Source organism: Pseudophryne corroboree (genome assembly GCF_028390025.1).
Source record: "Pseudophryne corroboree isolate aPseCor3 chromosome 2 unlocalized genomic scaffold, aPseCor3.hap2 SUPER_2_unloc_4, whole genome shotgun sequence".
Taxonomy (NCBI): Eukaryota; Metazoa; Chordata; class Amphibia; order Anura; family Myobatrachidae; genus Pseudophryne; species Pseudophryne corroboree.
Window position 1 is genome coordinate 347,550 of NW_026967491.1, and position 26,969 is coordinate 374,518.

The 26,969-nt window shown below is 48.5% G+C and overlaps 1 protein-coding gene across 1 annotated transcript in view; it reads left to right on the plus strand.

Annotated features, from left to right (window-relative positions):
* LOC134983061 (ecto-ADP-ribosyltransferase 5-like) overlaps positions 1-26,969 on the plus strand; it is a gene marked incomplete at its 3' end in the record, with an annotated part of 230,495 nt that overhangs the window by 8,112 nt on the left and 195,414 nt on the right. Inside the window, exon 2 of the mRNA XM_063948756.1 lies at positions 7,008-7,112. Coding sequence (XP_063804826.1) covers positions 7,065-7,112 — 48 coding nt within the window. The remainder of the gene's footprint in view (positions 1-7,007; positions 7,113-26,969) is intronic.

Sequence of the window (26,969 nt, forward strand, 5' to 3'; positions counted from 1 at the left end):
CCCTGCCTGTGTGTCTGGCTGGCTGTCTCTCTCTATGTGTATGTCTGGCTGTCTCTCCCTGCCTGTGTGTCTGGCTGGCTGTCTCTACATTTCTGTGTGCCTGGCTGCCTCTGTGTGTGTCTGGTTGTTTCTCCCTCTCTCTGTAAGGGGAATTTACTAAGCTCCCGGTTTCATTCGAGATTGTAATCCAGGCCGAAAATGCATCTCGGTATTTTACCTAACACCAAACACGGCAGAGTTTCACCAATTCATACTGAGTTTTTACGGCCAACCTCACAAGTACAAATACGTACACCATCGGCAAAGCGGGTTTGGATTTTTACATGCACCTCATACAACACTGGAATTTACTATGGATTCGTATTTGCCAATCCAGCCAGAAACAACTAGAAAACAGGCGCAAAAGGACCCGACTCTTACCAAAACAGAACTTACAAATAGAACTGCTTTGGGCTGTCGTGTTTAACATGTGTGTATAGTTACCCATTACTCACAGCTCAATTCTGATACCTATAAAAGGGGACTAAGCGCATTATTCACTCCCCTCATTCAAAACTGGCTCTGTCTGAGGCCTACACAAATGCCTGGCTGTATTGCACTTTCTGGCTACTCACACAGGTGATGGATGCATTATAGCAACATATAGATGCCTCTATCTGCTTCCCTAGCCAGGAGTCACAGTGGCATGCAGTCAGGGTAGCTTTCTATTGCTATGCTGGCATGCCCAATGTTACTGGTGCGATAGATTGCACACACATACAGCTGAGACCACCTAGGGGCAAACAGAACATCTACATTAATCGTCATCTTGACCACTCTACCATGTGCAGGTGGTTTGTGATGCAGACATGACCCTGGCTCATATCATGATTTCTTCATCCTCAGCCAGCAGGGTTGTAACTAGCAGTGGGCCAGCGGTGCCTGGCACACAGCACATATGCACTGTGGACACAGGACCACTGGCAGCACCTGTACGGCTGCGATCCTGCCGCCAAAGTAGTAGTGTCCATATGTCCACTGCCTCCACAGCTTCCCTTCTGTATTTATGTTCCGGTGCTCCCGGGTCCCGGATTCCCCTTCTGTGTCAGCGGACTGCAGCATATGGGTGGGATGAGACTGTGGCAGGCAGCTGCTGCTCAGGACCAAATGTAAGTATAGATACACACACACCCACACACACACCCACACACACACACACACACACACACACACACACACACACACACACACACACACACACACACACACACTCACTTACTCACTCACTCACTATTACTTGTAAAAGGGTGCACTACCTGGTATAATGTGTAAAAGGGGCTGTACCTGGCATAATGTGTAGAAGGAGGTTCTGCCTGGTGTAATGTGTAGAAGGGGGCTCTACCTGGTGTAATGTGTAGAAGGTGGCTCTGCCTGGCGTAATGTGTACTAGGGGGCTCTACCTGGTGTAATGTGTAGAAAAGGGCTCTACCTGGTGTAATGTGTAGAAGGGGGCTCTGCTGGCATTATTTGTAGAGGGGCCTCTACCTGGTGTAATGTGTAGAAGGTGGCTCTACCTGGCAAAATGTGTAGAAGGGGGCTCTACCTGGCATAATATCTAGAAGGGGGCTCTACCTGGCATAATGTGTAGAAGGGGTCTCAACCTGGTGTAATGTGTTGATTGGGCTCTACCTGGCATAATGTGTAGAAGGGGGCTCAACCTGGCGTAATGTGTAGAAGAGGGCTCTGCCTGGTGTAATGTGCAGATGGAGGCTCTGCCTGGTGTAATGTGTAGAAGGGGGCTCTGCCTGGTGTAATGTGAAGAAAAGGGGTGTAATGTGTAGAAAGAGGCTCTACCTGGTGTAATGTGTAGAAGGGGCTCTACCTGATGTAATGTGTAGATGAGGGCTCTACCTGTTGTAATCTGTAGAAGGGGGCTTTACCTGGTGTAATGTGAAGGGGGCTCTATCTGGCGTTGTGTGTAGAAGGGGCTCTACCTGGCATAATGTGTAGAAGAGGGCTCTGCCTGATGTAATGTGTAGATGGGGCTCTGCCTGGTGTAATGTGTAGAAGAGGGCTCTGCCAGGTGTAATGTGTAAAAGGGGGCTCTACCTGGCATAATGTTAGAAGAGGACTATACCTGGTGTAATGTGTAGAAGGCAGCTCTGCCTGGTTTAATTTGTAGAAGAGGGCTCTGCCTGGTGTAATGTGTAGAAGGGGGCTCTACCTGGTGTAATGTGTAGAAGAGGTCTCTATCTGGCGTAGTGTGTAGAAGAAGGCTCTACCTGGTGTAATGTGTATAAGGGGGCTCTACCTGATCTAATGTGTAGAAGAGGGCTCTGACTAGTGTAATGTGTAGATGAGGGCTCTGCCTAGTGTAATGTGTAGAAGGGGACTCTACCTGGTGTAATGTGTAGAAGAGGGCTCTGCCTGGTGTAATGTGTAGAAGAGGGCTCTGCCTTGTGTAATGTGTAGAAGGGGGCTCTGCCTGGTGTAATGTGTTAAAGGGGGCTCTGCCTAGCATAATATGTAGAAGGCAGCTCTTCCTGGTGTAATGTGTAGAAGAGGGCTAGGCCTTGTGTAATGTGTAGAAGGCAGCTCTGCCTGGTGTAATGTGTAGAAGAGGGCTCTGCCTGCTGTAATGTGTAGAAGGGGGCGCTACCTGATGTAATGTGTAGAAGAGGGCTCTGCCTGGTGTAACATGTAGAAGGGGGCTCTACCTGGTGTAATGTGTAGAAGGGGGCTCTGCCTGGTGTAATGTGCAGAAGAGGGCTCTATCTGGTGTAATGTGTAGAAGGTGCCTCTGCCTGGTGGAATGTGTAGAAGAGGTCTCTGCCTGGTGTAATGTGTAGAAGGGGGCGCTACCTGGTGTAATGTGTAAAAGGTGGCTCTGCCTGGTGTAATGTGTAGAAGAGGGCTGTGCCTTATGTAATGTGTACAAGGCAGCTCTGCCTGGTGTAATGTGTAGAAGAGGGCTCCATCTGGCATAATTCTTATAAGTGGCATTACTGTGTGGTGTAATTTGAATAATGTTGACTACTATGAAGCGTTATATGAATTGGTATTATTTTGTGACCATGCCCCTTCCGCATAGAGCCACACCCCCATTTTTTGCCACGCACTGTCCCTTTTTTTTGAATATGGGGGGCACCAATTCTCTTTCTGGTACAGGGCACCAAAACGTCTAGTTATGGCTCTGTTTTCCAGTCATCCCTCTATGACAAATTTATAGCCAGACAAATGACAGAGTGGTGGAGGCTTGGTAAGTAACTCTATTATTTTTCCTGTAATGCAAACACACTAACCACTATGTTACTCTATACCTACTTTTCAGTCTATACTATATGTGTTTCAGGTGATGTAGGGTATGGCTGTTTCTCCTGGCCTTTGACTTCATTGTAGCTTCCTGATTCCCCTGCTGAACACAATTACTATCATGCACATAAGGTCACTTGGGCCCTCATTCCGAGTTGTTCGCTCGCTAGCTGCTTTTAGCAGCATTGCACATGCTAAGCCGCCTCCCTCTGGGAGTGTACCTTAGCATAGCAGAATTGCGAACGAAAGATTAGCAGAATTGCGAATAGAAATTTCTTAGCAGTTTCTGAGTAGCTCGAGACTCACTCCTACACTGCGATCAGTTCAGTCAGTTTCGTTCCTGGTTTGACATCACAAACACACCCAGTGTTCGCCCAGACACTCCCCCGTTTCTTCAGACACTCCCGCGTTTTTCCCAGAAACGCCAGTGTTTTTTCGCACACTCCCATAAAACGGCCAGCTTCCGCCCAGAAACACCCACTTCCTGTCAATCACACTACGATCACCAGAACGATGAAAAAACTTTGTTAGGCCGTGAGTAAAATAAAAAACTTTTGTGCTAATTTACTTGGCGCAGGCGCACTGCGAACATTGCGCATGCGCAGTTTGCGACTAATTGCTCCGTTGCGAAAAAATCTAACGAGTGAACAACTCGGAATGACCCCCATGGTCAGAAGAAAGATGTTTTGGTGTACTGAAATCTTGGTTTCACTGTCTTGACAAATCGTCTGGTTTTATATAGTTCCTTAAAGGTGAATAAGATCGTGTTCAGCTGCTGTTTTCTTCATAATGTGTTTGCAACAACATCTGCCACATGACAATGAAGAGAGCAGTCAGCAACCAGAGGAATTAGTTCCACCTGGTGACAGTTGGAGTGCAGATGTAGGGAGATAGGTAAGGCAGCAAGTAATAGATCAACATTTTATTGGTAAGTATATTTAAAAAGTGATAACACTGCCATAATTGTGGCCATGACAAAAAATGAATAAAGAACATACATGTAATTTAAATCTCAATTTATTTTTTCTTTCTTTGCAGACTGCTAAGTGTGCAGTACTACTGCTTCCCCTGGCACCCTTAAGAGCTGGTACCCATAGACAAATGCAGGGGGGTTTACAGTTGCCCAGTAGCCCCTCTCCTCTTGGCGATGACTTAAACTATGACAATAGCATTGATATATATGTTGCGATTACTATAGCTGCCGCCACATCAAACAGTTTTTTAAGGAACATAGCTGAGCCGCTGCACATGCCCAGTAGTAGCAGATTCTTCTACCAAGTTTGCTGTGTGTGTGGTTCTAAGTCCTCACTGGACCAGATAGTAGCTGCCAGGAAGGAGAGACAGGAGCCTTACCATGAGGTGGAAGAATGTGTTCTTAGAAAGTGCAGTACTGGTTCTATTATATTTGTGTATTTATTTATTTATTATAGTATGTTTACCTATATAGTACATATAGTATACTTAACCTTTTCCTGACCCCTTATCTTTTTTATATTTTTTAACTATGTTTAATACAGCCTATACTATAGATAGACCATCTATAGTGTTAAATATTAATACTGTATTCCATGTTCTGCAGAGTGGGAGATTGTGGATTGCCTTTGGAACCCCCCCCACCTCCCTAGAAATCCTACATTAACCAATGGTACCTCTTTTTCCACTTGTGTCTGTGCATGTCAGGGATGACACCCCCCCCCCCCCCGCGCACAGGTGCAGAAGCATTGCATGGCGGCGCTAGTACTCTGTTGGCGGGGCCCGGCCCGTACTACATAGGCACGTCTGGACCATTGCAAGGGCAGGCTGCGGCAGCTGCATGACATCACATGTAGCCGCTGCGAGCCGGGACGTGGCGGGTAGCTCCTTCCCAGTGCGCCGGAGCTGTGTAGGCAGGGAGCTACTCACCGGGTGCGAAAGCATCGTAGCCATGTGATGATTTTGCACCTGAACGGGTAGGGGGGGGAGGAGGGGGCAGTATAGGGTCTGACATGCGGGCTGGACTAGCCCTGTGCTGGGCGTCCCCCCCCGCATGTCTGAGAAACTGATCGTAGATGTGATAAATTTAGCACATCTGCGATCAGATCTGAATTATTCCCCATATTTTGAATTTAGCCAGAAAAAAACCTTTTACCATATATATATACAACACACTACAAACATGCGGGAAATGAAATTATCACTAACCTGGCATCACATTAGCTTCCATTACACACTACATGAATATATGCACCAGGTTACAATATTTGTAAAACACAAAAAGAAACATATAGCAAAGTGTGACCATATTTACCAGCCGTCCATGGTGCATCAGCATCCCTCACATCAGTTGCCCGGACCACCTCAGGAGGAATTAGGACCTGAAGAGGGTCCTTATATTCCAGGTAGTTAGCCACATAAGGGGGGCCACCTCCTGTCTGTTGTGCTGCCTTTGGCTCCTTCGCCATCTTTGCCTTGACACAGCGTTTTATGTCGTAGAACCTTCTACGGCAGGTCTCATCTGTCCTGTACAAGGGCCCTTCAGCAGTGATGGTGATGAGCATCTTCACTTATTTCACATTCTTCTTCCAGGAGGACACCTTCACAGCCTGACATCCACAGAGCTGCCCGTGATATATCATCACCTTATGCACCAGGGACATATTTTCGGGAAATGTGAACTTTTTACATTCCGACCCGTCTTGTTGCTGGTGCGCTGCAGGGATGCCTCATCACTCTCGTACCCAGAAGGCAATGGTACCTCAACCACAACCTCCTCCACCTCATTATCACCAACATCCAACATTGTTTAACACTTAACACACAAAAAAAAAATGACACACTCCTCCACTCCAACTACACAAACAGCACAAACGCCACACACACACACAACACACAAACACACACACACACACACATGCACACACATACACACACACACACACACACACACACACACACACACACACGCACACACATACACACACACAAACAATGACAAAAACATAAGACTTTAAATAAAAATGACACTGACAGAAAAATAAGACAAACTAGTAATAAAAAAAGACAACTTTCAGGCACAATACAGCGCTCAGAAATCACCAAAACCGTTATCCAACTCACCAACACAATCACAAATCCACACTCTCCACACTCCTCTCACTAAACCAATGAGGGTTGGACAGCTTGGGGCGTATTTACAGTATATGGATGTGATATGACACTCCCTGGTATGACAATTTTAACCAATCACACACAGTCTGAAGTGATTTCCATGCACAGCCGTATTTCTCCGAGAGCGGTGCACTTTGAAAATACGAACGGGAGTAAAATGTGGCAGAGTTTGACAGATGCCCCTGTAAACATGGCTCTGGATTACAAATGGCTTTGACATCGGAAAACATGAATTACACAAACACGGCAGCTTCGTAAATTACTGTATTTGATTGATAAAAGATAGGCATGAAAACGGCCAGTGCCAACTGAGATTGATTTCAGTTAGCATCGGCAGAAACACGGAAGCTTAGTACATGGCTGTCTCTGTGTATTTGTCTGGCTGTTTGTGTGTGTGTGTGTGTGTGTGTGTGTGTGTGTCTGGCTGTTTCTCCCTCTCTATGTGTGTCTGGCTGTTTCTCTCTGGCTGTCTCTCTCCCTCTCTGTAATATGTGTGTGTGTCTCTCTCTCTCCCTCTCCTCCTTTCCCTGCCCGTGTCTCATGCCCCCACCCCTCTTGTGTTTGTACAGCTCCTGTCACATTGCAGGATATTTGGGGTGAGCACGTAGCAGGGACCCCCCTTACTGATGACTTGTTTCCAGCTCGCGGCATGGTGCCTCTGGGTCCTCTACATGGTAAATGACTGCGTATAATCTTATTTATATCTGTGATTTACTCTTCATTATGCAGAGTATGAAACACTCTATTATTATCCTCACCCCAACTGTCACTCACTGGTCACTGTCTTATTTTAATTATTGTGAAGTTATAAAATCTGTTTTTGGTTTATAAATCATTCACTACATCTGTTGAGATTAGGGGTCTGACTCAGAGGCGGACTTTATGCGGATGTACTGCGCAGGCGTCTGAGTCGCACTCTGGTTTACTGATGGCGGTCGCAGTGAGAAGTAGGATGCAGAGATTGACATACAGTGGGTCATAGTTGCCTATCGTCCCACATCCTGCCCATTTCAGCCATAAGTCTCCTGCTCCCCTGCTTTGTAGGTCTCCTGGATTCTTCAGATACTGCCAGGGGTGACACTAAGGAGTTTCTTTGCAAGAACAGTGATTTGCTGTAGCTGCTCAGGAGTCACTGCCGACAACTCTCATTATATCCCCTTGTGTAACCCCGGACAGGAGAGAGAGACAGCAGAACAAACAGGGTCTTCTTATCTGTGATGTTGTGCACTCATCCATAGAATGCTGCTGCTGATGAGCATTGTTGTTAGTAATCTTTCAGTAGTTAAATACATTTGTTTAATTAGAGTATCTGGTGTCTGTAATTATTTGGTTAATGCTGTAATGGTATGAAAAACAGAACATCAATAAACATAGGTAGTGTCTACAAGATGCAGACGTCCAGTGTTTGCAATAAAATAACATTGAATACACGGAAATCATAATTTACTTTTATGTTTAGTGAGGAATTCACACAAGGTCAAATTGCATTTAGAATTTATTGCACAGGCATCAGATTTATCATGTATATTGTGTTGACAGAAAATAAAATAAATATCACAGTGAATACATATTGCAAACAAGAAACCCTTTACTGCAGACAGCAATGTTAGCATCAATAATATTTATTTATTACCAGTTATCTATATAGCGCACACATAGTCCCTGCACCAGTGGAGCTTACACTGTATACTCCCTACCACACACATACACACGCACACACACACACACACACACACACACACACACACACACACACACACACACACACACACACACACAAGTTAATTTTGTTGTGAGCCAAGTAACCTTCCAGTATATTTTTGAATACTTGCAAAACTTTCCAAAATATATTGTTACTAATTTTATATAGAAATATCTCACAACAAGCATTTAAGCATAGACACGCCCATTTTTGGAGCTAGACACGCCCTTTGGGCAGAGTATGATACGCCCCTTTGTCAACTGATATCTACTTTAGTCTTCCTGATTCTAGTTTTCAAAAGTAGGCAAGTATGCAGCGGGTATATACTAGTGATGAGCGGGTTCGGTTCCTCGGAATCCGAACCCCCCCGAACTTCACCCATTTTACACGGTTCCGAGGCAGACTCGGATCCTCCTGCCTTGCTCGGTTAACCCGAGCGCGCCCGAACGTCATCATCCCACTCTCGGATTCTCACGAGATTCGTATTCCATATAAGGAGCCGCGCGTCGCCTCCATTTTCACTCGTGCATTGGAGATGATAGGGAGAGGACGTGCAGCATTCTCTCAGTTTCTGTGTTCAGTGTGCTGCAAATATCTGTGCTCAGTGTGCTGCAAATATCTGTGCTCAGTGTGCTGCAAATATCTGTGCTCAGTGTGCTTGCAAATATCTGTGCTCAGTGTGCTGAAAATATCTACATTCTATGCCTGAAAAACGCTCCATATCTGTGCTGCATTGTAGTATATAGTAAGAGGACAGTGCAGAATTTTGCTGACCAGTGACCACCAGTATTATATAGCAGTACGGTACATTAGTCATATTTTTGCTGACCACCAGTATATAATATATAGCAGTACGGTACAGTAGGCCACTGCTCTACCTACCTCTGTGTCGTCAAGTATACTATCCATCCATACCTGTGGTGCATTTTAGTTGTGTGCAGTATATATAGTAGGAGGACAGTGCAGAATTTTGTTGACCACCAGTATATAATATATAGCAGTACGGTACAGTAGGCCACTGCTCTACCTACCTCTGTGTCGTCAAGTATACTATCCATCCATACTGTGGTGCATTTTAGTTGTGCGCAGTATATATAGTAGGAGGACAGTGCAGAATTTTGCTGACCACCAGTATATAATATATAGCAGTACGGTACAGTTGTCCACTGCTCTACCTCTGTGTCATCAAGTATACTACAAAAGTTCAGTAAAATTACCCAAAAATCAAAAATCAAAGTTAAAAGCGTCTGATGAGAAGCTTAAACTTGCCAATATGCCATTTACGACACGGAGTGGCAAGGAACAGCTGAGGCCCTGGCCTATGTTCATGGCTAGTGGTTCAGATTCACATGAGGATGAAAGCACTCATCCTCTCGCTAGAAAACTGCAGTGCCACTCCTAGATGGGCCAGGTGTTTGTGTCGGCCACTTGGGTCGCTTAGCTTAGTCACACAGCTACCTCATTGCGCCTCTTTTTTTATTTGCATCATGTGCTGTTTGGGTTTTACACTCTATTATATAAATACAATATAATACAAGTCTTGTGTTTGACATGTTTTAGCTATGTGTAATTTATGTGTTATGTGAATGTGTTCGTATGTGATTGCTCCTTTTACCGTATATATACACCCACCATGCTGCAACATGCACGCCATGCGACTCTATGCATGATGTGTGGCAAAAACGCTTGGTGCTTCTCTATACGTAAATTGCGTCTTTACGCTACCACTGAGAAACACCACTCTGTGTGTAGTTTATATGTCTAATTTTTCCTACTTCAACGGCCCACCATTTGATAGTAAACAAAAACTAACACACTTTTCTAATATTAATACATACAAATACAATTGATGACAGATATATGTATACATTATTTGGCACATGTATGCATGGTATTGTTATCTGATTATAGTTTCATTTTCTGGATCGTATGCTAGGTCTGTTTAAACAAAGTGATAGGCTGATCCTGGGATCCTATAAAGACATCACTCCTTTCTCCAGAACCAGTTCCAGTCTCACACTCAACTTCTCAGGAACCCTCACAAAAATAGAATGTCCTGGAAAAAATGTTTGTCAACAGAAAAAGAAAGATAGAAAAAAAACAAATCTTGCTTGTAGCAAATCCATCTTACAATGACTGGTCTTTTTGTAATCCTTTAGTATGCTCAGGTAGTGTTCAACAGTACCGCCTCTCAGTCTCCACGGAACAGATTCTCAAGTGATATTTCTGCGATTTCACTCCCTTTACGAGTTCCTTCCGGACTAGCGACTTTCTTGTAATGGGAAGCGTGGACCCAAGTCTCCCTCTCGGCTACTTTCACTGAAGTCGGGCTGGTCAACAAAACTTGGTACGGTCCTTCCCACCTGTCTATTAGGCAACCTGAGCGTAAGAATAAACACATAGTCTCTTGGTTCACGACCATGACAGTTAGTAGTTGGCATATCAGGGATCAATAGTTTGAAGTTCTTTTGCTAAGTTCTCAAATGCTGGCTTATCCTGATAAGGTGTTGTCAGGGCCGGTTCCGGGGCTTCTTGCGCACCGAGCGGCATTAGGGGGCGTGGTTTCATACAGGGGGCGTGGTCAGTTACGCCCCCTGTACTGTAGTTGGATGTGCAGTGCGCTATGACGTCATCGCGCACCGCACATTAAAGGTCCTCTCCGCGAAGGAAAACTAGATGCTAAGCATCTAGTTCCCTTCGTGGAGAGGACCTTTGCTGTGCGGTGCGCGATGACATCAACGCGCACCGCACATCATTACAGTTAAGGTCCTCTCCAGGAAGGGAAACTAGACGCGTAGCGTCTAGTTTCCCTTTACAGCGGACAGCGGGCAGCAGCAGTGGGGGCACCACAGCAACAGCGGATCTTGCCATGGTGCGGCGCCCTCCGGAATGCGGCGCCCCGGGCAAAAGTCCTGCTTGCCCGTGGCAAGATCCGCTACTGGGTGTTGTACTGTCACCTCATTGTTGTATTTCAACTCATCATGCGGATCGATCATGACTTGCGGTTGTTTGTCGCAAAAACAAAACAAAAATTTCAAACAGGGTGATAAGTTAAACGGGGATCTGGGAGTGGTTCTGAATCCGATGCTACATAACACTAGTGGCAGTGTCTATGACCACAATAGTCCAGTTTCAGCTATCACTTTGCTCCTAATCCTAGGGATACCATATCTACAACCAAATTCTTGCATGATTTTCTTTACAGTTAAAACAGTATTGCCAGTGGCATCTGGAAATGTTTCTACCAAACTTGAAAATACATCCAGTGCACACACAAATACATTTTTAAATTCCTACAGGGTGTTAACTGTACGAAGTTGATTTGTATTACCTGAAAAGGTCCGTCTGCAGGAGGAATATGGGATGGCTATTTTGGTACTACCTTACCAAATGTTCTTCCTCATGCAAGTAAGACAGGACATTGCTTTCCTGCTCACCTGAGAAGAGAACCCTGGCGCACTCCAGTAAGCTCTTACCAATCTGTACATACCTTCCTTACCCTAGGTGAGTCAGACCATGCTAAGCTTAGGAGGTATGCTCTGGGGCTACTGGTTTACCTTGTCCATCTCTCCAGAGTCCAGAGGACTCTTGGCCATATCCCTTCGCCTTCCAGACCTCCTTTTCCTGTAGGGAACACAAATTTTGTATCTCAATTTAATTGTTGTGTGTTTGCAATGAAGAGTACCATGAGCATCACTACAAAAACAACTCTACAGTTGGTATATATATTGGCTGACGTATCTTCTGCCAACTCGCATGTCCTGGTCAGTGAGACCAGCTCAGTGACCAGTGCTGCATGCGGTCTGCCCAAAGGTTTCAGCTTCTATAATACATCGGTTGTCTACAACAGCATATACTGTGCATGAGTCTGTCTGTGGTAACTACCGTCAGACAAAAAAAAAAAAATCAGGTCTGCATTCTCTAATGGGCTGTCACTTATGTCTGGTCTCGTAGTAAAAGTCTGATTCAGATATTCCATACAATCATGCGCATCAGTGTCCATACAAAATTTTCCTTCACCAGTATTCTCATCTTCCACCCTTTGTGCATTACAATGCACATGCAATAATTTACTGGTGCCATCAGTGACAGCTCCCAGTTTGTAAACTCGTGCTGATGAGACATGCGGGTTCGGGCCAAATTTTGAAGGACCGATACGGCATGTGGTGTATGAACTGTCAAACCATGTACCTCCTCACTTTTACTTACCAACAACGCTATATCGGCTACATTTCTTCTACAAGTGGGGAGTGCGCGTGCCACAGTTTCCAACTGGGCGCTTTAGTACGCTACTGGTCAGCTGGCATCACCATGTCTCTGTGTTAAAACCCCTACCATGCACCGAGCAGTCTCTGTACTGTGTAACTCAAATGGTTTGTCGTAATCAGGCATTCCCAGCACAGGGGCTCTTGTCAAGCACTCCTTTAGCTTCTCAAACTCCAGTGGGATTCTTCAGTATGAGAAACCACTTCTGATTTGTTTGATGAAACCATTTCCTGTAATGACAGTGCCAAAATAGAGAAACATGGGATTAAAGTGGTAGCGTCATGTCCTGTATCCTGTCTTTCGTTAAATGTCTGAGTCTTCGTGTGTGTCAGTGTCCTAAGTATTTGACCCTTGTCCTACACAACTGCAGTTTATCCTTTGAGACCTTGGCCAATATTTACTAAGAATTCCAGTTTGTCCGATTTGTGGTTTTTTTTCTAAGTCCCAATCCGGGAATTCACTAAGCACCAATCTCGGCAGTGTTTGGACTATTCGTAATGGTTTGATTTGCAAAGTTCCGATATACGAATGAATAGACCATTGGTCAAACGCGGCTGTTATTTCATACAATACGGGAATTCACTATTCATTCGTATTTGGGTGTTAGTCTCTGAGTGCTCAATTGCGGTCATATTTTTTTGCGAATCGGTAAAAAAAGCGGCAAAAAAATAGACCTGCTTTTTTCAGCCGTGTTTACATGTGTTGCCACTTACAAATCATTCTAACCTGAATTAGGATGCCTATAAAAGGGACACAAACTTCTCTCATGCAAAATAATTTATTTCCTTATGTTTACTGGCCAAAAATTGTAGATTTGTAAGGCAATACACATTTAACAACATATATCCATTATTACACACATTTGTGTTCAACTTTCAAATATTTCAAATGTTGTTTCTGCATCATGTTTTTAAATCTGATTACTTATTTTTAACACACACAAACATGGCACAATAATAATGGCAGTCATTTTCGGACTGAATTATCTAAATATTACTCCCAACATATTAGGACACTTTTAGCCAACTCAATTGTGTTTTTCTTGTCAATTCGTCTAGAGAAGAAATGTAAAACAGTTACAATTCACATTGTAAATTGTATTGGTCATGGATGAATCTGCCTGGCTGCCAATTAGTCTGTCTGCTAGCTCAAAGAATGATTAGAATCTAGAAAGAGTAATGATTAGAAAAAAATCAAGTGGTCTGCTTTCTGCCTGCTTAAGACAATCTGCCTGGCTGCCAATTAGTCTGTCTGCTGGCTCAAAGAATGATTAGAATCTAGAAAGAGTAATGATTAGAAAAAAATCAAGTGGTCTGCTTTCTGCATGCTAACATCTATGTGTAGCTCAAACAACAGTTTCCTGCTAACAAAAAATGCAAAGATGATAAAGAAGAAATGTGTGTACAAAATTCCTTTTGTTGTTTGTACCAGTTATAATTAATGATGTTGTACAAATTGTCAAGGAGCTAAGCGTTATATGTATTCTGTTAATCATACGCTTGGTAAGTGTTTTGTTTCTCTTCTCTTTAAAGAAATGGGTGTGGTTTTTTTATGTTTATTTGGGTGGTTGCTTGTTCTGGCCTTTGCCTTTAGCACTGTCGTGTTGGCGTGCTCTGGTGGAGCGCCTTGGTGGTGATGAGACTGGCATTACATTTGGAGTAGTCGTACCAGAACTGCTGCTTGTTTGCTGTTGCTGCAGGGATCTGAGTGTTTCATTGAGGTTACTGAGGGTGGCATTGAGTTCACGTGTTGCAGCATTTTGATTGTCTACAATTCTGGACATGGATTTATTGATCATTTGATTGCTTTCTAAAATGTTTATATAGCTTTGCTGTTGTCTGTGCTGTTCTTCCATTATGCGCTGTAAGTTGCCCATGACATGTGTAATGTCTGCACGCATGATTTCCATGGTATTTGCAATTCTTGTGTTTGTTTCATTTTGTCTACTCAGATTTCTGCTGATTCATCTGAGGTGAGATGGTAGGCTTGCAAACATTTGGGTCTGCCTACGCAGGCAATCTTCATTAGTGGCCTGCTGTCTAGCCCAAATGGTCCAGAACACTTGATCAGGGCCTTGTGTTACTAGTGTTGTTGGGCTGTGTTGGGGTGGTGGTGTGCTTTGCTGTGGGGGAGTACTCACAGGTGCTTCACTTACTGGATGCATTTCTAACATGATTGTGCCATCCATGTCACTGTGTTGCTGTTGTTGCGGATGGATGCTGGTACCAGGACTAGAAGCTGAAATTAAAAACATTTATCTGTTACTTATCCATATGTTTAATACATTGGTACAAAGCACTAAACTTGGAACACATGTAATGGACTGGTGCTTTCTGATTTCCGGCCTAGCAACATCATCGCTCATTACTTAAATACATAGTGTGGCCGGAGAGCCCCAACCACGAGGGAAATGGCCGCCGCAGCACTGAAGGGGTTAACCCCTAGTGCCCGGCGCCATTTCCAAGACAATGGGCGCTTGGCGCCATATTTGAAAAATGTGTAAAACTGTGTATTAATATTGTACTGTAAGATGTGCCGTGGTCCCGGACCTCTCCAGAGACCACGGCAGGGAGGACAGCCCCCCGGCGTGCTCAGCAGTGTGTGCGCGCCGGGGGAGAGAAGGCAGCCGCTGACCGCCGGAGTCCGGGAGCTCCGCTCCCGGCAGTGGTCGGTGAAGCCCCGGGCGCACTGGAGTGTGCGCGCCGAGGAGAAGGGTGAGCGCTGCGGCTGGGAGCTCGGCTCCCGCTGCAGTGCTCTCTGTGAGAGCCGCCGCTGGGGGCCGGGAGCTCTGCTCCCGGCGCCTCAGCCCAGCACGGGTGGCCAGCCGAAGCAGCCGGGACGGACGTCCCGGGCTGCTGGGCGGCGAGGGGGGTGCGCCGCAGCCCGTCTCCCCGCCGGACGCTGCGGCGAGGCTACCAGACAGGCGCCGCTCATGGGGGACCGGGCTAGCCGGTTCCCTAGCGGCGGGGGTGCAAATAGGCTGCCGAGCAGGATGGTGAGCGCTGGGGTCCGGGAGCTACGCTCCCGGCGCCTCAGCGCTGAAACAAGCCCGAGTCACGGCGGCCGGTACAAGTGTCCCGGGCCGCCGGGATTCGGTACAGGGGGTGCACCGCACTGTGCGGTGAGGCCACTGAGTAGTGCCACACTGGGGGGACAGAGAGAGCCAGTTCCCTGGAACCCAGAGGCAGGAAGGCAGGCTGGAGGATGGGGGAAGCCAGCCCCATACCTCCAGCACTGAGTGAGAGCCCTAGCAGCCAGGCTGCAGGGCTAGGGAAGCCCAGCGCTGAGCGCTGGGCACAGTAGTAAAATAAGACATTGTGTAAAAAATTTAATGACATACAGTGTGTTGTAAGGCACTGCAGTGCCTGAGTATGTAGAGTCGGTGCAGGGCACAGGCTCAGTGTATATTTAAAGGGAAATGTACAGTGTGATTCAAGTGTAATGTATTTAAAGGTGAATTGCACTTACTTGATTGTGTGTCCCAGGAGGGGGGAATCCATGGCTGTGCAGGCTGATGGATTCTCCCAGACCTTTTCCCCAAAAACGGAATGCTTTCCCATCCAGCCTCACATTTCCAAGGGGCACAGGGAGAAAGAGAAGCAGCTCAGCTATGAAACAAGCTGAGTGGTTTCTTGGAGCTCCATGGAGATCACCCGTAGTGGACTAGAGACCTGGACCGGGGAGCCAGGCTGCCCAGCTCTGGAGCCCAAATCCAGGCTGCAGGCAGTGAGAGGGGTCCCGTGCAGGTTTCTGGAAGTCAGATTTAGGAGGGAAAACTTCCCCCCCTCGGCCAGACTGGACGGCACCGGTGAGTATCCTGATTCTCCAGGATAGGAGAGTCAAAGGAGACCGACCACTCCCCACTGTCCATAGGGAACAATGTTAGCTGTGCATGAGACCAGAGCATGCACAGCTCATGGGTACACGTTGATTGGTTGTGCACCACAGGGCGGGCTTACCCCCTGTGGTAAGGGGTCTTGGAGAGGGATAAAAGGAGGGAAGTTGGCCCATAGGAGTGTATATTGTAACATCTTCTTCTGCTGAAAACATCTGATTGTATGCTGTTGCCCCTAGTAATAGGGAGGAGCCCTTTTAAATGTTATCATTGAGCAATAAACATCTTTGCCTCAAGAAGACTGCTTCATCTTGTGACCAACAGGGTTAGGCCAAACCTAGCCCCGTCCTCCGGCTGTCCAGGGAAGCACCTAGCGTCTCCAAGCTCCGCCTTCCGCCAGCTACCGGTAGAGGCCCAGCAAGTGGCTAGTGGGGATTCGTCAACACCACACAGGTGTGGTAAGGCAGTGCGTCGGCACATACAGAGCAGAACCGTGGTTCCAAACGCCACGGTAGGTTAGGAGTTTGGTGGTGGCAGCGAGAACCCGCCCACAGCGCAGTGGGTGGAGTCAGTAACAGGCGGTTACTGACGGTAAGCGGCAATCCCCTATGTGGTCAGGCCTCGTGCGGCTTGACCTTCCAGTCTGTGCGCAGTCAACGGGACGTGAAAGCGGCGAGTGCTTTCGTACGGTACCGTCCTGTCACAGAAATTGGTGGCATAGTGGTGGGATATTCCCAGGCGGCTTTTCATCACCCGATTGGAGAAGCCGAGTTACTCAGGAGAGGAGTAACTGCAGCGCAGGAGAACGCACAAGATGGCGGAATTCAGCGGAATGTCCAAGGATGATCTGGAGATCGTATGCCAGGGGAAGGGTGTGGATATCCCTTTCAACGCATCCAGGAGCGTCATGCAGGCGGCGCTCAAGAGCTGGGAAGAGTCTCATCGGGTAGAGGTGGAAAACACTGACGACATCAGCATCACAGAGGACGACCCAACATTGGCCCTTCGTACAGAACCGGTGAGATCCACAAGCCCCGCCCTCTCTCACAACAGCCATGTTTCCCAGCAATCCCTAGCAGGGCCAGGATCCCAACGTCCCAGGGGGGGCGGCCCGGATACCCTAGCAGATCGGCTAGCGGAATTGGGGGAAAGGGCAACGGAGCAAGAGCGCTTGATCATCATCCAGATGTGGCGTGATGAGCGGGCACCACAGGCCGTGGTACCTCGGGAGCCGTTGTCAGCTGTCGTACACAGATCAGGACGAGTTCAGTTTGCCAAGTTTGCAGACAGTGATGGGGACATTGATGGACATTTGCAAGTCTTTGAGAGGACTTGTAAACTACATGATCTACCCAAGTCAGAGTGGGTGAGACACCTTGTGCCCACTCTGCATGGAGAGGCCTTGGAGGCCTATCGAGGAGTGGCGACGGAGGACTGTGGGAACTACGACGAAGTCGAGAAGGCCCTCCTCCAGCGATTCTTCATCACTCCCGAGTCTTACAGGAAGAAATTCAGAGACTTGCCTAAGAATCCTAGCAGCACCCATGAGCAGTTCACCACCCAGCTGCGGCAGTACGTGGTGCAGTGGATGAAGGATTCGGAAGCCACTACGTGGGACGCACTGATCGACCTGATCTGCAGGGAGCAGTTCTACCGCAGGTGCACCCCAGAAGTGAAGGAGTGGGTGCTAGATCGGGAGCCACCCAGCTTAAAGATGGCTGCCCAGTTAGCAGACAAATATGTGGCAATTCGGCCACAGGGGCAGAAGCGCCCAACCAGCAGCCAGCCCCAAAAGACTGTACCACCCCTCTTTAGCTCATCGCCGCCCAAAGCAAGCATCTTCCAACCCGGGTGCTTTTGGCCAGCATCCGCCCCGCAGTGCCCCTGCCAGTAATCAGAGGCCATCGGAGCCACGCCTGGACAAAAAATGCTATGGCTGTGGGAAGATCGGACATCTGAGGATGAACTGTCCTGCATCCCAAGCACCCCAGACTCGTGCCCCAAATCCGAGTGCTGGAGCCCGGATTGCTTGCTTAACCCGTGAAGATGAGCTTCCAGAGATTGTACCCCCTCCAGTCAGTTCGATGGAGTGTGGCAAGAAACAGGTGGACTCCACGTAAAGAGTCACCTGTATGGCTAAGAAGCCCCCACCAAATATGTGGCGGCACCTGCAGCCGGTCCAAGTGGGATCCCTGCAGGGCGAAGGCTTAAGAGACTCTGGGGCCTCCATAACCGTTGTAAGCCCCCACCTGGTCGACCCTGCTGCCGTACTGCAGGGTTGCACTGCAAAAGTTACAGTGGCCGATGGGCTAGAGCGAGAAGGGCCCATGGCTAGAGTCTACCTCGACTGGGGAGCTGGACAAGAGCTAAGAGATGTTGCCGTAATGGATGGCCTCCCAACTGATGTCGTCTTGGGGAATGATCTCGGGGGAGGAATCGTTACTGCCTTCGCGAACGCCATCACCCGGAGTCAAGCGGCCAGACTACAGTCTTCATCGTCTCTGCCAGCACCGCCCAGCCCAGAGGAAAAGACCACAGCAGCTGAACAACCGCCAACCACAGCGTCAGCCATCCCAGAGGAAAAGACCACAGCAGCAAGATCAGCACATCTGCCCCTTGCCTCTGGTGGGCCTACGTCCCCTAGCAATGCAGAGCATGTCGGTTCCAGTTTGTTGAATCCTGTGCGGGTGCCCAGTGATGCTCCTGTCCCTAGTGGTTTGCCAACTCCGGCGGTGAGTATGAGTGACTACCCCGACCCTACCATGACTGACCCCAATATTCCCCCTGTAGAGTATCCAAACTTAGGAGAAAGTGAGGGCCGCAGGCAGGAGTTTAGGGAAGCTCAGCTCTCTGACCCATCCCTGGAAGGTATGAGGCGCCAAGCTGGCCGTGGCCTTGCTGGGATGGGGGCAGGGAGTGGGACCTGGTGGAAACGGTTACTGTACCGGGTAGCCAAGGTAGAAGGGGATAGGCCAGTGCGGGAGCAAGTTCAACTGGTGGTTCCCAGGAGCTTTCGGGAGCAACTGATGTCAGTTGCCCATGAAATTCCTTTGGCAGGACACCAGGGGAGGGACCAAACACTGAGGCGCTTGACGCAGAACTTTTTTTGGCCCGGAGTGTCGGATGACGTCCGGACCTACTGTAAGTCCTGTGATGTGTGCCAACGGCTGGGAAGCCCCAGTGCTCGGGCTCCCCTGAGGTCTTTGCCAATAGTCGGGGAACCTTTCCAACGAGTGGCCGTGGACATAGTCGGTCCCCTACCTGTGCCCAGTAGATCGGGGAAGAGATACATCCTCACCGTGGTGGATTATGCTACCCGGTATCCAGAGGCTGTGGCTCTGTCCGCCATCACTGCGGAAAAGGTAACGGACGCTCTGCTAGGCATATTTAGTAGAGTAGGGTTCCCCAGTGAGGTCCTAACCGATCAAGGGACGCAGTTCATGAGTGATCTGGTCCAGTGCCTCTGGGCGAAGTGCGGAGTGCGCCAACTCCACACTGCCCCCTATCATCCCCAGACTAACGGACTTTGCGAGAGATTCAATGGCACTCTGAAGCAGATGCTACGGGCATTTGTGACTTCGGAGGGAGGAGACTGGGAGCGATACCTGCCGCACCTCCTGTTTGCATATCGGGAAGTGCCCCAGGAGTCAACCGGATTCTCGCCCTTCAAGTTACTATATGGCCGCAGAGTCCGTGGACCTCTTGACCTGTTCCGGGAGTCTTGGGAGGGGGAGCTGAACCACCAGGATGAGTCCGTGGTGGAGTATGTGTTGAAGCTCAGAGATCTGTTAGAGAATCTCATGGGACTAGCGCAAGCGAATCTTGCGGAAGCACAAACCAAGCAGAAGACTTGGTATGACCAGGGCGTGCGTGCTCGGGTCTTTGGAGTAGGGCAGAAGGTGCTGGTTCTGGTGCCCACACGTCAGAACAAGCTTCAGGCTGCCTGGGCGGGACCGTACACGGTCGCAAAACGCCTAAGCGACATCACCTACGTGGTGTCATTTGACAGCGATGGTAGGAGGCAGCGTACCTACCATATAAACATGTTGAAGGTATACCACGAGCGTGTGGAGTCGGTAGCCACTGTGTGCTGCCCGCCGATGAAGGAACCAGGAAAAGATCCCATTCCTGACCTCCTCGCGGATGCCAAGGGTGAGGGTGGTGTAGAGGAAGTTAGCTGGAGCAGTGAGCTTGGTAACCACAAGAGGGAGCAGCTGGAGTCAGTGCTGCAGTCCTTTGAGGCCTAGTTCAGCAGGAAGCCCGGCCTGACTTCCCTACGTGCCCATCATGTAGACACTGGTGAGCATAGGCCAATTCGGCAACCCGCGTATCGGGTCTCACCAGAGGCGCAGGCGAGTATCTACCAAGAGGTGCAGGAGATGTTAGCGCTAGGCGTAATCACGCGCTCCAACAGTCACTGGGCCGCCTCCGTTGTACTGGTTCCAAAGAAGGACCGGACAACCAGGTTCTGCGTAGACTACCGCCGGTTGAACGAAGTAACCAAATCAGACGCCTATCCCCTACCCCGCATTGACGCACTGTTAGACGAGCTGGCCGGGGCGAAGTACATCTCTACGTTCGACCTGAGCAAGGGGTATTGGCAGATACCAATGACTCCCGAGGCCCAGGAACGGTCCGCCTTCATCACCTCCTTTTGCTTGTTTGAGTTCAAAACCATGCCATTTGGGATGAAGAATGCGCCAGCCACCTTCCAGATTGTGGTCGATGGCCTGCTGAAGGGGTTCCGAGAGTTCGCCCAGGCCTACTTGGATGACATTGCTGTCTTCAGCCGAACCTGGGAAGAGCACCTGGGGCATGTGGGGTTGGTGTTAGAGAGGATTCGGTGGGCAGGTCTGACCATCAGGGCAGACAAGTGCCAAATGGGGATGACAGAGGTACAGTACCTGGGGCACCGTGTGGGGGGAGGTAAGGTGAAGCCTGAACCAGCAAAGGTGGAGACGATCCGCGACTGGCCCCGGCCCACAACCCAGAGACAGGTCCTGGCTTTCTTAGGGATCGCAGGGTACTACAGACGTTTTGTCCCCGACTTTAGTTCCGTGGCCAAACCCCTGACTGATCTGACGAAGAAGAAACTCCCCAAGATAGTTGACTGGACGACCGCATGTGAGTTGGCATTCCAGTCGTTGAAAACCGCTCTAGTACAAGCCCCAGTATTGATGGCGCCGGACTATAGTAAAAGCTTTGTTGTACAAACTGATGTTATGCACACCAGTGCCTGCAGGAAAGTACTGGTGTCAGAACTGTTATGCACTCCATTGTCTGCAGGAATGTACTGGTGTTTGAACTGTTATGCAAAACAAATGGACTCACAGACAAACTGGGGAATATGACATAACGTACACAGAAGGTGATAGGGTAACAAAATACACACAAAGTGAACAGAGAAGCCCAGAGGCTAAGGAACTGGGTATCTCCCTTGTATTAGAACTGCTCAGATGGAAAAAACAAGATGTTGTGTTTTAATACGTAGAGAACCCGAAATGCTGTTGCTAAGGGCAACAGCAAAACCCTAAAGGGTTACCAACGGGTGTGGCAGTAAACTCCTTGGTCAGAGATGGAATGATAGACACAAGGAGAGTCTCCACAATCCTGATTCTCACTTGCAGTGCACAGGTTTTAGCTTACTGCCACTAAACTGACCCCTGACACCTAGCACAGTGAGACAGGATTAGACAGGCAAGTCTTAGAATACAGCCGCAAACTTGCTAAGTTCACAGAGTAGTAACAGAACCCCAGCAAGCTAAACGACTGACTCCAGTCTTACTGCTAGGTCTGGATTGGCAGAGTGTAATACCAAATTCCCAGGCCTATTTGCAGTAAGCAACAAACAAATACAAAGCTACACAGTACTGGCTAACTTTCATGAACTGACTAACCAACAAAGATTCAGCAGCATCTGCTTACCCTGAAAAGAGGCCTTATAAAGCAGGTGCTGTCCACGCCCCACTCAGACCTCACAGACTGTGAGCACAAAAACCAGCACCGGATCCCCTGCCGAGCACAGAGCCTATAACCACTGCACAGCAAAAGACCCGAACCGGAGTATCAGCTGCGCTCAGGTTACTCCACTAGCACTTGTCTCCCGGTTGCCATGACGACGTGGCAGCACAGGGCAGGAGACCCTAACAGTACCCCCCCTCTGACGAGGGGTCAAAGAACCCCTACCACCGGGTTTATCGGGGAACTGCGAGAAGAAAGAGCGTATCAGTCTGGGGGCATGAAGATCACAACTGCGCACCCACGACCGCTCCTCCGGGCCATACCCCTTCCAGTGCACCAAAAATGACAGCCGACCCCGAACCACCTTGGAGTCAAGAATCCTTTCAACAACAAACTCCCTCTGGCCACGTATCAGAAGAGGGGAAGGTCTTCCACTGGAAGAAGGATTACTAATCGCCCGTTTTAAAAGGGAACAATGAAATGTTTTATTGATACCCAAAGAACGGGGCAGATCTAACTGAAATGCCACCGGATTGATAACCCTGGTGATCTTATAAGGGCCGATGAACCGGGGGCCTAACTTATGAGATGGCTGTCTCAACTTCAAATTCTTGGTAGACAACCAGACGAAGTCTCCTAATTTGAAGCTGCAGGGTCTTTTCCGCTTATCAAAAACCCTTTTGGTCACTAATGACACAGACACAAGGGCTTTCTTCACTTTCCGCCAAATACCTCTAAGGACCGAAACCACAGAGGAACCACCAGGCGTGGAGTCCAGGGGGTCAAAAGAATTGGCCTTAGGATGATGCCCATACACACAAAGGAAGGGAGAGATCCCTGTAGCAGAGTGAGCCGCGTTGTTATAGGCAAACTCCGCCATGGACAGATGAGCAACCCAGTCAGTCTGACACTTGGAGACATAACACCTGAGGAACTGCTCCAAGGACTGGTTCACCCTTTCAGTCTGCCCATTAGACTGCGGATGGTAGCCTGACGACAAGCTGACAGAAATCTGGAGATCGGAACAAAATGCCCTCCAGAATTTGGCCACAAACTGGGATCCGCGGTCAGAGACCACATCAAGTGGCAACCCGTGGAGACGCACAACATGCAGCATAAATAATTCAGACAGGCGTCTGGCTGATGGCAGCCCAACCAGTGGAACGAAGTGCGCCATCTTCGAAAACCTGTCAACGACAACTCAGATGGCTGTCATCCCCGAGGATTTGGGCAAGTCCACCACAAAATCCATTGAAATGTGGGTCCATGGCTTAGATGGGATAGAGAGTGGATGTAATGGGCCAACAGGAACCCCTCTAGGAGTCTTATTTCGGGCACAGATGTCACATGCCCGAACCCACTGGTCCACATCCTTAGCCACCGAGGGCCACCACACCGCCCTAGATAGCAACTCCCGAGTTCTGGCAATACCCGGGTGACCTGCCGACTTCTTGGCATGGAATTCCAGGAACACTCGCTGTCTTAACCTAGGAGGCACAAACAAAAGACCTACCGGAAGGTCTGGAGGAGCCTGCTCCTGTGCTCTAAGGACTAATGATAAGAGGTCCTGGGTAATGCCCACTTTAATACATGATGGGGAAACAATGGGCAACGGCTCCTCGGTGGTCTCCTGGATTGGAGCAAAACTCCGCGAGAGCGCATCAGCCTTGATGTTTTTTGACCCAGGGCGATATGTTATCAAAAAATTAAAGCGAGCAAAAAACAAAGCCCATCGTGCCTGCCTGGCATTGAGACGCTTCGCTGACTCTAAATATGCCAGATTCTTATGGTCAGTGAGAATTGAGACCACAAACTTAGCCCCCTCAAGCCAGTGTCTCCACTCCTCGAGTGCATCCTTAATAGCCAACAATTCCCGGTTACCCACGTCATAATTCATCTCGGCAGGCGAAAATTTACGGGAAAAGTAAGCACAGGGATGAAGGCGATTATCAGACACTCCCATCTGAGAAAGCACTGCCCCAATACCCATCTCAGAGGCATCCACCTCCACCACAAAAGGACGCTCTGGATCTGGGTGTCGCAGCACCTTGGCCGAAACAAATGCCCTTTTGAGACGGGCAAAAGCCGCTTTAGCCTCACAAGACCAGTGAGCAACATCCGCCCCTTTCTTAGTGAGTGCCACCAAGGGCGCCACTATAGACGAAAATCCAGCGATAAATCGTCTATAAAAATTCGCAAAGCCCAGGAAACGCTGAAGCGCCTTCAAACTAGTGGGCTGCACCCAATCCAGGACTGCCTGTACCTTGGAACCCTCCATTTGGAAACCTTCTGGGGAGATAACATATCCTAGAAATGCGATTTGCTGAACTTCAAATTCGCACTTCTCCAGCTTCGCCCCAAGCCGGTGGTCTCTGAGTTTCTGGAGGACTAAGCGTACATGCTTCCGATGTTCCTCCAGGGAATGGGAGAAGATTAGGATGTCATCTAAGTATACAACTAAGAATCTATCCAAATATTCCCTGAGCACATCATTCATGAAATCCTGGAAGACTGCCGGGGCATTACAGAGCCCAAAAGGCATCACCAAATATTCATAATGCCCTGAGTGGGTATTAAAGGCAGTCTTCCATTCATCCCCCTCTCTTATTCGGATTAGATTGTACGCACCGCGTAGGTCAATCTTAGAAAAAATGGTGGCAGTACGAAGCTGGTCAAACAAGACCGAAATGAGAGGCAGTGGGTATGAGTTTTTAATCGTGATACGGTTCAATTCCCTGAAGTCGATGCAGGGTCACAACGAACCGTCCTTTTTACCCACGAAGAAGAACCCCGACCCAACTGGAGACTGTGAAGGTCTGATAAATCCCTTAGCCAAGTTCTCCTGAATGTACTCTGCCATAGCCTGAGTCTCAGGACGTGACAGGGAGTACAACCTGCTCTTGGGAAGCTTAGCATTTGGCAACAAATCAATGGCACAGTCATAGGGGCGATGGGGAGGTAGTACCTCTGCAACTTTTTTGGAGAACACGTCCGCAAAATCTGCATAACACCCTGGCAATCCTGGCAAACTTAGCTGCGAGAGCCTGACTGGAAGGCTCAAGCAACTCCTGAAACAATCAGTACCCCAACTAAGAATCTCCCCAGAGACCCAGTCAAATTGAGGATTGTGGGCCCTTAACCAGGGTAACCCCAACACCAATGGGGCAAAAGTACAGACAGTCACATAAAAGGACAATTTTTCAGAGTGTGTGGCTCCAATAAACAAAGAAATCTGACTAGTGCAAGAGGTAATTTTACCTTGGGATAATGGTTCCCCGTTTAACCCACAAATCTCAATTTCCGATGCCAAGGGTACTAAGGGAACAGAGTGTTTCAGGGCGAATTGGCGGTCCATAAAAACCCCGTCGGCCCCACTGTCCACAAAGGCCTCAGTCTTGACAGTTTGACCGAGGATCTTCAAGGTCACCGGAATGATAAAAGTCTTCTTGGGAAATTCTGACTTCTGGCCTGACAGGATATTTCCCATCACCCTCAGGCCCTGAAGTTTTCCGGCTTTTCTGGGCATGATACTACCACATGACCTTTATTCCCACAGTACAAACACAACCCCTGCTGTCTCCTCCGCGTCTTCTCACGCGAGGAGAGGCATGTAGCCCCAATCTGCATAGGCTCCTCAGAAAATTCCTCAGAGTCTGAGGTTCCCTTGGGAAGGAAGGAAATCTCAGTCTCCCTTTCAAGCCTACGCTCTCTCAGCCGTCTATCCACCCGGATGGATAACTGCATGAGCTGATCCAAGCTATCAGGCAAGGGATATTGTACCAGTTGGTCCTTTATCTGGTTAGAAAGACCTCTTCGGTACTGGTGTCTCAGGGCTGGGTCATTCCACTGGGTATCATGGGCCAACCTCCGAAACTCCGTACAGTAAACCTCAACTGGCCTTCGCCCTTGCTTAAGGATCGAAATCTGAGCCTCGGCTGAGGCCGTCTTGTCAGGGTCATCATACAACATGCCCAGTGCCGTAAAAAAAGCATCAACACTTTTAAGCGACGGACAGTCAGGCTGCAACCCATATGCCCAGACCTGTGGGTCTCCTTGTAGCAAGGAAATCACTATGCCCACCCGCTGAATCTCCGACCCAGAAGACTGAGGCCTAAGCCGGAAGTATAGCTTGCAGCTCTCCTTGAAACAAAAGAACTGCGAGCGATCTCCAGAAAAACGATCCGGGAGATTTACTTTCGGCTCCTTAACCCCTGCAGGTGCTGCTGCTGCGGGAGCTCCGCCAGCAGCCTGGGAGGTGTGCATTTTAATGGACAAATCATTAAATTGTCGAGTCAGGACCTGCACCTGATCGACCACCTGTTGCAACGTATTTTGAGGGGTATGCTCCATATTCCCACAAAATTTCAACAGGAGTATTAGGCTGCTGAATATGTTATGCACACCAGTGCCTGCAGGAAAGTACTGGTGTCAGAACTGTTATGCACTCCAGTGTCTGCAGGAATGTACTGGTGTTTGAACTGTTATGCAAAACAAATGGACTCACAGACAAACTGGGGAATATGACATAACGTACACAGAAGGTGATAGGGTAACAAAATACACACAAAGTGAACAGAGAAGCCCAGAGGCTAAGGAACTGGGTATCTCCCTTGTATTAGAACTGCTCAGATGGAAAAAACAAGATGTTGTGTTTTAATACGTAGAGAACCCGAAATGCTGTTGCTAAGGGCAACAGCAAAACCCTAAAGGGTTACCAACGGGTGTGGCAGTAAACTCCTTGGTCAGAGATGGAATGATAGACACAAG